Below are 11,587 nucleotides of genomic sequence, written 5' to 3' on the forward strand. Positions count from 1 at the left end.
TCAATATGGCCATTGAGTTATGTCCCATTTGCATATATCATCACCAGCATTATATCTTCTATTGTAGGCAGAAGGATTATTTTACAGCTAAAATGAACTTCATTTTCTATTTTAAAGCAATGAACACAATAAAGAACTTCATTATGTGAAGTGTGGAACGTGAGGAAGAATTTCGATGTGCGTCCATTAGCATTCAAAGCAAAACATTGCCTTTTAAGGTTGTTTCACTTTGCCAAGCTGGACTGAGGATATAAGAAACACAGCATACATCCATAATCAATTTACTGACTAGAAAAATATAGTATGGTCTTAATAAAATCAGTTTCCCTGCTTACTGATATGTGTCTCCATTGTACAATTGTTGAGAGAACTTTAACTCGAGTTGATTAGCATTCAAAGGAAAATATTTCCTTTAAGGCTATTCCACTTTACCAAGATGGACTGAGAACATTAAAATCATGGCTTACATGACGCATCCATAGAATTGTATGTTCTCTCCATATTGATCTGCAACTCCATTGAGTGCATGAAATGCAGAACTGATAGAGAGGACTTCAATGTGACTCCATTAGCCATAGGTGGAACTTTCATATCATAAATTGCTTCGAAAAAAATACGATAGTAGGAAAACTTTAGAATCTTCTCATGATGCTGAAATGCTTACCTCCATAGTCCTTGTTCTCAGCATCAACATAGGAATCTGGAAGCACAAATAGGATGCAAAGACCTGTAGAGAGAGGGATAAAATCAGGGAAATATGTTTTTTAAGGTACAATCAGCAAAAAAATTTATTAGACAACAATTTCATCATAAATTTAAAATGACTTGATACCAGCCTTCTAGCTTATTTGAGGTCTCCTCATCAATCTCACATCCAAAACCAAAATATCTCTCATAAGAAACATTATAGATCTTCTTCTTTCCTTCTTCCTCACTGATAAATCATACATTACGAAAACAGTAAAACGAAAAGCCCCAATTACCAAAATAATTAAAACAATGCCATTCCAAACAATAGAGGCTGAAACAAACAATATGCAAAGAAGACTATATTAGAAAAGAGATGGCGATCAGTCTATCCAATTTTCAAATGTGACCCACCTGATGAGTGAACGGGCCTGATTTGTTGGCCTGGGCATGTCAACAGTGCGTCCTACTTGTTGAATGACCTGGATCTATAAGGTGTACCACATTAGCACATTTATGATGAATGTCCTCTTTTGTCTATTTTTAGGTCTCTAAATCATATTGATCTCTTACATGAACAGAAGAAACTGCATGAAACTGAAGAAATCACATTGCCAAGATGGGTGTACACATTTATTCCCAAATAGGAATTAGGAACAGAGAAGAAAGAGGAAATCAAGATTAGAAAACTAGAAATCTCAAGTGTCCAAGATGTCCGACATTTGAGACTGGAAGTTGAAATTCAGACTCCCAAGCCTTGAGGTAGACTCTTATTCTGCGATTGATGTCAATAGAAGATAAAATAAATAAATAAGAGGAAAATCTTGGATGGAAAAAGAAAGACCGTTAGCAAATATCTGAAAGTATCATCTCTGGTTGCCCATTAAGGACTGTAACCCATTAATAGATGGCATATAACCTTGCCAGTCCAACATGATGGGTTCCTTTTTCTGTGTTTGGCAAAAAAAAAAAAAAAACAAAAACAAAAACAAAAACAAAAACAAAAACAAAAGAAAATAAAAACATAAACAAAAACATAAAAAATAAAAAAACAAAACAAAAACCCAGATTAAAATGGAGTGTATATGCAATCCAGGCCATTCAGACAGTTCACTGAGCTTGGATGAAGGGTCGGGCTAAAAATCAGGCTGTTTTGAAACTCGCGAGGGCCCTGGTGCAAATCAAGGGAGGGTGTTCCTACCCATATTCATTCCCCGTGATGTTGCCCCACCAGAGTGTTCAGCTCATGCATCTGGTGCATGGATTAGGATGTCACATCACATAGGCTCCACATTTGCCTGGTACCACCATAAGCTGGAGCACACCTCATAATATAAAGCTAAGGTGATATTGTCCATGGTTACTACTACTTCTTAACCAAATTAAGGTCATTAGGATATTTTTTTAAAAACAAACCTCCATATTTTGAGCAAGGAAAAAAGATAAGATCAGGAAAAAAAAAAGGCAATTACTACAATTGATGTTTGCCCATATGAGATTCTCCGAGGGGTTGTGATATGAAGGAAAGCTGCACATGAACAGTCAATAGCATGGCATAGGCAACTCACAAAAACCTTCTGAGTGGCTGAATCCCAAAGCCTTCACTATAATATTGTGTTTCCAATCAAAGTCAACCTACTGTTTGTTAGCCTCTCCCCTTGAAACCAAAGGTGCAGGGATTGAGATTGGCAGGCATATATAAAAACAAAAGGAAAAAGACCCACACAAGCATTAGGATTGAGCTTTACTTAAATATTTATCATAAGTTGCCAACTCACCCATTTCCCTCCCCTACCTGTTATCTACCCAATAAAAATGCCTTAATTTGAAGCTGTTTAGCAGAAAGCATGATAATGCAATATTTCTCCCTTCCACCAAAATCCTCGAATGCATTTTGTTCCTCCTAGCAAACAGTAATAATATTGCAATAGTGGACTATAATACTAGGAAAATATGGCAATAGTTTTGTCGTGTCCATTCAAAACGACTAGAATGTATCTTTCGAATGGATTGAATGGCATATAATAGATATGTTTGGGCCTCATTGTCTGCCTAAAATGTTTTGATGGTTGGGCTTTCCCACACTCATGATCTTCAGGTATTTTGTGAAGTTAAACAGGTGCACCTTATGGATGGCTTAGATATGGTCCTACACTACACTGGACCCCACACACCGCATTCTATAATAATCGTATTATAGAAATGTGTTGGGTGAGATATGTAGATGGGAGAAAAAAGAGGAGCTAAATTCGTAGATGAGGGACAAAATCGTTTGCAATGCCTGTTTTACACATCACATAATATACTTACTCGGGCCCTCCAAGCATATGCAATGTTGTCTATTTGAAATCCATTCCCTCCATTAGGTGTACATGAAAAAGATCACCTAGATAGAACAATGTGAATTGTGCCTAGAGCCATTAAGTTTGAGCATTGTGGCCCCACTTTGGAGGTAGCAAGGGTAGAGCAATGCAAGAAACACAGCATATCATAAGCCCAACAAATTGCTAGACCACATATTATAATCTATCACCCACACCCAGTAGCATGAATGAGGCACACCTACATAAACAGGGCATAGAGACTGCCCAAGCAGAGGAAAAGCAAGAGGCTGATGCTAGATGACAATAGACCTATACTACCTGCAACTGGATTGTTTGCATTGATTGTGTGACAAAAGGATGAATTCATAACTTCTAATTCAAATATAACCTTGCTAATTATGTACCAATGGGTCCAAGGCATTGCCCTATTCAATTCTTTAGCATATTCCACCACCACTTGCACGTCATCATGAAAAAATGATTGTCTTACGAGAAGGCACCCACTGTATTGCAGTGATAGATAAACGCAATTCATCTACTAAATGCGTCTACTATTGAGACCCAATCCATTGCTTGGTCCAACCAACATTTTCACTTGCTCCTTGTGTGGTGTGGCCACCTAGCTAGCTAGCCATATTAAAAGTCTCAAATGGTTGAAAACCAAAATTATCATCATTCATTCATTGATTCACCATAGTCACAAGCAAAATTACTACCCCAAGTTTGGGTAGTATGATCATCGTCCAAAAAAATAATAAGAAGCCCTTTACGGGCATACAAAATCTAAAAAATTTCAATTTACATAATTTTGCAACTACGCATCAGGCTGGGGTGAAGGACCGGCACCATGTGGCACGGTGTCATCTCGTCTGCATGTGATCATCGACATCAGGTCATGCAGCTTCTTCTCCACTCGCTTGACAGCTTCTTTCGTCGCAACTGTGATCTTCTCGATCTGCGACAATCGTTAATCGTGCTAGCGAAGTTGTTCATCTTGCTGGCGAAGATGGTATATAATCAATGTTCGACGGTCTCGGTGGCCAGCATGACAACGAGTATGTGGGACTGGTGAGAACGTCGAGTCACTGTGTTGGGGCCTCTCATCTCCAGTGTCTATTGCCTCGGTGTCCATCGCATCAGTCTCAGCTCCTTCAGCTTCGTTTTCGGCCATAGTATCAAGTAGAGCGGATGAGGAAGCTGGTGTGTCAAGCAATTTCATTCTTTTTATGTTTGTTTTGGTAAATTTACGAGCTGTCGAGGACGGTCAGTAGTGGGAAGCAATCCCACATGTCAAGACAATAGACAGATAAGATGAGGGAATGGAATGTACACATCTCTAGTGGCTTGGATTACCATGGCCAGCTGATGCAACATGAGAATAGGCAGACACAGTTTCACTTTTTGACTGACGGCATAGAGAATCCCCAACATGAATGGGGTAAGATCAGACCTGTTGGTGCTCCTGGGATAGACGTTTGTGCAAAAAATTACGTGAAGAATGTGAAATTGTGCAGACATGTGGGTAGCACGCAGAGAGTTGCCCTCATGCCAAGGAATGTCTTGGCCATTGCATACATGTTTTGTAATTTCTGAACGAACTTCAAGTGAGTTGAAGTCGTAGTTTGCAAAGCGTTGGGATCTACACGGAATTCCAATTAACTGACCAATAATGGTAGGAGTGATGTGAGTTGTGGTTTGGCCAATGGTGACATCTATGGCCGGGGGGTCAGATACGAGGGAATGACAGTAAGCTAAAAACTTGTATATTTGTTCATTCCATGTCACTCCACCAAAGTCAAGTATATGAGACCAGTCAATGGCCTCGAGCATTGATACAATCCCATATGGAGCTAGACAAGACCTATCAACTTGTCTTTCATAGTCCATATTCCTTCCCATAAACTTTTGATATAGATCCTCAGGAGGTGGTGGCACATTAGGGATTAGAAGTTCAGGTGGCAGAATATTTGTAGGTGGTGGAGAGACATTTTGGGTCGCCGACTGAGCATTTTTTCTTCTGGCAACTATTTTAGCACGTTTTGGCCTAGAATTGGACGATTCTCCCTGAAGAACCGATTTACTCCTCTCTTTTCCCATGTAGATGAAAACTTGAAGAGGATATCCTAATAAAAGAAGTGGAAATCAAGAAGATTGAAGAAGTGGAGAGCAAGTAGGGATGAACAATGAACAGAAAAAGAAAAAGGAGAAGAAAATATAGGGTTTTGAAAAATTGACAAATAAAAATGATTTACAAACCTTAAAGTGCTCCACCAAAATGGCTCAAATGACCGTGACCGACTTCTTGGAGAGGATTTGTCACAGAGGAAGAACAGAGGAAGATGAAAATGGAAGGAATGAAATGGAACGTCGGCAGCGTATTTTAAATAAGCTCACAAATTCGATATATCGAATCACAAACGATATATCGACCGAGAAACCAACGGTCGGGCAAAGGGCTTATGCCTTTTCAAATATTTTTTCAATCGAGAGTACTTCGATATATACCGACAAGTTATTCGATATATCGAATATTAATCGATAAACTAGAAAATTCGTTTAAAATAAGCATTCATCCCTGGACAGTTTTTGGTGTTATTCGATATATCGACAGAGTATCGATATTATCGATAATTCGTTTAAGAAGAGCAGTTCGTTGCTGGACCATTGAGGTACATTTTCAATATATCGATATTTACTCGATATATAGTTACTTCGATATATCGAAATATCGGAGATATAATCGATAATTGCATTAAAAAAGCAGTTCGACGCTAGACATTTTCTGACAATTTCTGATATATCGAAATCTAGTCGATATATCGATACCCAGATATATCGACATCTACTCGATTATATCGATAATACAATTTAAAAAGCTGAACAGTGTGTGACCATTTTTGATTAATCGAATAATAGTCGATATATCGGTCGGTTGTAAGGATGACTTACTACGATTATATCAACTAGATTTCGATATAATCGACAACTTACGCTACGATTAGTCAATTAGGTTTCGATTATTTCTAAGAGTTTCGATATATCGTGTTATATTCGATATATCAAAGTGTAATTTTTTCATTTTTTTTCTAATGTGTTTTTCTTATTATTTATATTTATTTTTTTTTGTTTTGCTTTTTTAGGTTAGCTTGTTAGTACACACCCATGTCGGTACACACTCCATGTTATCCAAGTTGTGTTCATAGTGTGCTTCTTCTAGTCTCTTAAGTTGCAATTGCATTCAGTGCTTTTGACTTGAGGCCAAAAATAAATGAAACTGTAATTTGGTTGGCACTTCCTCATTATGAATATGCTTGCTAGGAAACGTCATTCATCATCATCATCATCATTTCACGGTCATTTGCATGCATTTCGCGATCAATTCCCTTCAAATCATGATCATTCCCATGCATTTCACGGTCATCCCAAACAATTCCGTGTTGATTCACGGTCGTTTCGAGGCATTTCGCGATCAATTTCCTTCACTTCACGGTCAGTGGCATGCATTTCGCGGTCAAATCGCTTCAAACCGTGATCATTCCCATGCATTTCACGGTCATCCCAAACAATTCTATGTTAATTCACGGTCGTTTCGAGGCATTTCGCGATCAATTCCCTTCACTTCACGGTCAGTTGCATGCATTTTGCGGTCAATTCGCTTCAAACCATGATCATTCCCATGCATTTCACGGTTGTCCCAAACAATTCCGTGTTGATTCACGGTCATTTCGAGGCATTTCGCGGTCAATTCCCTTCACTTCACGGTCAGTTGCATGCATTTTGCGGTCAATTCGCTTCAAACCATGATTATTCCCGTGCATTTCACGGTCGTCCCAAACAATTTCATGTTGATTCACGGTCGTTTCGAGGCATTTCACGATCAATTCTCTTTACTTCACGGTCAGTTGCATGCATTTCGCGGTCAAATCACTTCAAACCATGATCATTCCCATGCATTTCACGGTCATCCCAAACAATTCCGTGTTGATTCGCGGTCGTTTCGAGGCATTTCGCGGTCAATTCCCTTCACTCCACGGTCAGTTGCATGCATTTCGCGCTCAAATCATTTCAAACCATGATCATTCTCATGCATTTCACGGTCATCCCAAACAATTCCGTGTTGATTCACGGTCGTTTCGAGGCATTTCGCAGTCAATTCCCTTCACTTCACGGTCAATTGCATGCATTTCGCGGTCAAATCGCTTCAAACCATGATCATTCCCATGCATTTCACGGTCATCCCAAACAATTCCGTGTTGATTCACGGTCGTTTCGAGGCATTTCACGGTGAATTCCCTTCACTTCACGGTCAGTTGCATGCATTTTGCGGCCAATTCGCTTCAAACCATGATCATTCCCGTGCATTTCACGGTCGTTTCGAGGCATTTCGCGGTCAATTCCCTTCATTTCACGGTCAGTTGCATGCATTTCGCGATCAAATCGCTTCAAACCATGATCATTCCCATGCATTTCACGGTCGTCCCAAACAATTCCATGTTGATTCACGGTCGTTTCGAGGCATTTTGCGGTCAATTCCCCTCACTTCACGGTCATTTGCATGCATTTCGCGGTTAAATCGCTTTAAACCATGATCATTCCCATGCATTTCACAGTCATTTGTATGCATTTCGAGGCATTTCGCGGTCAATTTCCTTCACTTCACGGTCAATTGCATGCATTTCACGGTCAAATCGCTTCAAACCATGATCATTCCCATGCATTTCACGGTCATCCCAAACAATTTCGTGTTGATTCACGGCGTTTGAGGCATTTCATGGTCAATTCCCTTCACTTCACGATCATTGCATGCATTTTCGCGGTCAAATCGCTTTAAACCATGATCATTCCGATGCATTTCATGGTCGTCCCAAACAATTTCCGTGTTGATTCACGGTTGTTTCGAGGCATTTCGCGGTCAATTCCCTTCACTTCACTTAGAAAAGCATTTTTCGGTTAAATCGCTTCAAACCATGATCATTCCCATGCATTTCACGGTCGTCCCAAACAATTTCGTGTTGATTCACGGTCATTTCGAGGCATTTCGTGGTCAATTCCCTTCACTTCACGGTCAGTTGCATGCATTTCGCGGTCAAATCGCTTCAAACCATGATCAGTTGCATGCATTTCACGGTCGTTCCAAACAATTTTGTGTCGTTTCGAGGCATTACACGGTCAATTCCCTTCACTTCACGGTTAGTTGCATGCATTTTGCGGTCAATTCGCTTCAAACCATGATCATTCTCATGCATTTCATGGTCGTCCCAAACAATTCCGTGTTGATTCACGGTCGTTTCGAGGCATTTCGCAGTCAATTCCCTTCACTTCACGGTCAGTTGTATGCATTTCGCGGTCAAATCGCTTCAAACCATTATCATTCCCATGCATTTCACGGTCATCCCAAACAATTCCGTGTTGATTCACGGCGTTTGAGGCATTTCGCGGTCAATTCCCTTCACTTCACGGCCTCAAATCGCTTCAAACCATGATCATTCCCATGCATTTCACGGTCGTCCCATAATTCCATGTTGATTCACGGCGTTTTGAGGCATTTCGCGGTCAATTCCCCTCACTTCACGGTCGATTGCATGCATTTCGCGGTCAAATCGCTTCAAACCATGATCATTCACATGCATTTCACGATCTTCCCAAACAATTTCGTGTTGATTCACTGTTCGGTTCCGAGGCATTTCGCGGTCAATTCCCTTCCCTTCACGGTCAGTTGCATGTATTTCGCGGTTAAATCACTTCAAACCATGATCATTCCCATGCATTTCACGGTCGTCCCAAACAATTCCGTGTTGATTCACGAACGTTTCGAGGCATTTCGCGGTCAATTCCCTTCACTTCACGGTCAATTACATGCACTCAACTCGCTTCAAACCATGATCATTCTCATGCACTTCACGGTCATCCCAAACAATTCTGTGTTGATTCACGGTCATTTCGAGGCATTTCGCGGTCAATTCCCTACACTTCACGGTCATTTGCATGCATTTCGTGGTCAATTCGCTTCAAACCATGATCATTCCCATGCATTTCACGGTCATCCCAAACAATTCCGTGTTGATTCACGGTCATTTCGAGGCATTTCGTGGTCAATTCCCTTCACTTCATAGTCAGTTGCATGCATTTCACAGTCAATTCGCTTCAAACCATGATCATTCTCATCCATTTCATGGTCATCCCAAACAATTCCGTTCAAATTAAAAGAGGCTTTGCCATTTTTATACATTTTTGTAGTATAAATTCGCAAAGAACCCTCTTATATCTTTACTATTTTGAACTAAATGAAGGGCACAGATAACCTGATCTGTTCTTTATGTATAGATTTGCTTAATTGCGTGAGTGTACAATAAACGTCTCTTCATAAAATACCATTCATGAAAACAACTGACCCTAGATAGCTAGGACAAGACCATGATGATAAAGATCTATACCATCAATCACAAGTCATATTCTACAATTGCAGTCAATTTTATTTTTGGAGGACTAATCACCTGCAATCGAGATACACATGCACATACAAATTTATGAAGGCAGAAACTAGGCTGTGGCGTACCACTGGTTGTAGGTGGTGATCATTCCCCCTATTCTCTTAAGATTATAGAATAATTGTACAGATATCGATATTAGTTTCAACGGCATCACCTTAGCAAACGCTTAGTCTAACCTGAGAGAATATACACTGGGCACTTCTCTTTCAAGTATTTCAATCAATTACTATAGGAATTTGGAACTACAAAAGGAGATTATTTCCATACCTTAGCTTTTGCTTGAATAAAATCGTCCAAATTCAGAGGCCTCAATACTCACGGTGCATTATTTGTACCTCCCTAAACCAAAAGGCAATGGCAATTTAGCATATGTGAAAAAGTGAAAGAGAGAGTAATGAGTAATCAGATGAATTGTAAAAATGCATAAGTGGACACATCAATGCCCGTCCACAAAGCCCAATGCCCATGCACTGGTCCATATATTTTCAGAAATGAAGTTATTCCTTAAAGCATACATAAATCTGGTTCGACTCTAACTGCATCCAAGGAAATAAACAGACATCAACAGTAACCTACAAGTCAAGGAACATAGCCGCTTTTCTTCTTCTAGAAGTTCTTGCACTGGCCTATATGCCGCTGCGATACAAAGGTTCTGTACAAAAAGAAAGTAAGAAATTGAGGAATAGATGGCCAAGAAAGACAACAGGTGTAGGTACTTCACCTTCAAATCACTCCCTAAATATCCTTCAGTTGCATTGGCAAGTTTGTCAAATCGGAATACAAAATCTAGGTTTTCTTGGGCCAGAAATATTCTTAGAATTTTCATTCGATTCTCAGGATCTGGGAGGTCCACATATATCCTACATACCAAAATTTTAGTCACTAGAAGCAGAAAGAAAAGGAAATGGTAGTGAAAAGTAAAAATTCAACTATTTCTGATCAGAAACATGCTGAAATCATAAGGCTGAGGGAGCAGACGTGCTAAGTATACTATTCATAAGTTAATAACTAGCCATAAAATTTTTTGTTTTTTTTTTTAAAGTAAACAAGAAATGGGAAAGAGTGTATAAAGATGTTATATGGACACTTTAAATTGCTATGATGCCATGTAGCATAACAGTAAAACCACGAATATGCATGGCATCCTTGGGTTCTAAACTTCTGTGACTGGGACCCACTGTTCAGTCATCCAGTTCCAGACCATTGATTTGATGGGACCCACAGTGGATGGAATGTTCCCCCAAACTCTCAATCTAAGGACTAGATTACTGGCGAGAAAGTAATTCAGCCATGGTGCACATTCAATGGGAAAAGGCCTATGGTCAGTATCTGAATTTTTGGTGAACAGTCCATCCAATGTGGGTCCCTTAGATCAACACTCTGGATTACCAAACAGTGGGTCTCATATGCCTTTTCTGAAATGCCTTTCGGAAGGTTGTCCACCGTGAGGACTCTGGATTACCAAACAATGGGTCTCATATGTGGGTCCCTTGAAAAAACACTACCTAATTGAAGGTACACATTCATGATATTCATATGCCTTTTCTGAAATGCCTGTAAGAGATTGAAAAAACACTACCTAATTGAAGGCACACATTCATGATATTCAGATGCCTTTTATGAAGGTTGTCCACCATGATCTTTTTTATACTAACATTCCAACCAACCGAAAGTAATGACCATAGGCTACGACTAAATATATTCAGTTGGATCGACACCCAGATCCATAGCTCAAGTGGTAGACTGAGTGAAAGATACCTCGTTTCAATACTTACGTCTTGGTATCGATTCCTTAGAAGAAAAAAATAATAATAATAATTCAGTTGTATTATGAGGCCCTGGGATTCAGTTGTATTGTGATGTAATCTATTACCAATTATGAAAAAAGGGCCTCAATAGCCTAGTTTTTGGATCGAGGGTTGGATCTTACCTATTTGTGGTCCTGCGAAACCCGAAAGGCGTCCCGGTCACAGCACGAAGTCTTCCCAAGGAAAAGGAGATCAATGTTCCTTGGTTGGATCCTACTTCTCCAAGCTTCCTCTTCTCTTCTCCTTATTTGACCTTTTCAAATGCCCTAGGGAAAAA

The 11,587-nt window shown here is 39.8% G+C and overlaps 1 protein-coding gene and 1 long non-coding RNA gene across 2 annotated transcripts; both read right to left on the reverse strand.

Moving 5' to 3' along the window:
- Positions 1-606: 606 nt before the first annotated feature.
- Positions 607-1,237, reverse strand: LOC131226628 (multiple organellar RNA editing factor 5, chloroplastic/mitochondrial-like). The gene is made up of 3 exons (XM_058222213.1): positions 1,102-1,237; positions 826-934; positions 607-727 (listed from the first exon to the last, which is right to left on the reverse strand). The coding sequence occupies exons 1-3, from the start codon at positions 1,137-1,139 to the stop codon at positions 644-646; spliced, it is 231 nt and encodes a 76-aa protein (XP_058078196.1). The 5' UTR covers positions 1,140-1,237; the 3' UTR covers positions 607-643.
- An 8,470-nt stretch (positions 1,238-9,707) lies between these two features.
- On the reverse strand, positions 9,708-10,358 carry LOC131227878 (uncharacterized). Its single transcript, XR_009162561.1, has 3 exons — positions 10,224-10,358; positions 10,091-10,154; positions 9,708-9,837 (listed from the first exon to the last, which is right to left on the reverse strand). It is a non-coding gene; the product is annotated as an uncharacterized LOC131227878 (long non-coding RNA).
- Between the last annotated feature and the right edge of the window lie 1,229 nt (positions 10,359-11,587).

Source organism: Magnolia sinica, chromosome 15 (genome assembly GCF_029962835.1).
Source record: "Magnolia sinica isolate HGM2019 chromosome 15, MsV1, whole genome shotgun sequence".
Lineage (NCBI taxonomy): Eukaryota > Viridiplantae > Streptophyta > Magnoliopsida > Magnoliales > Magnoliaceae > Magnolia > Magnolia sinica.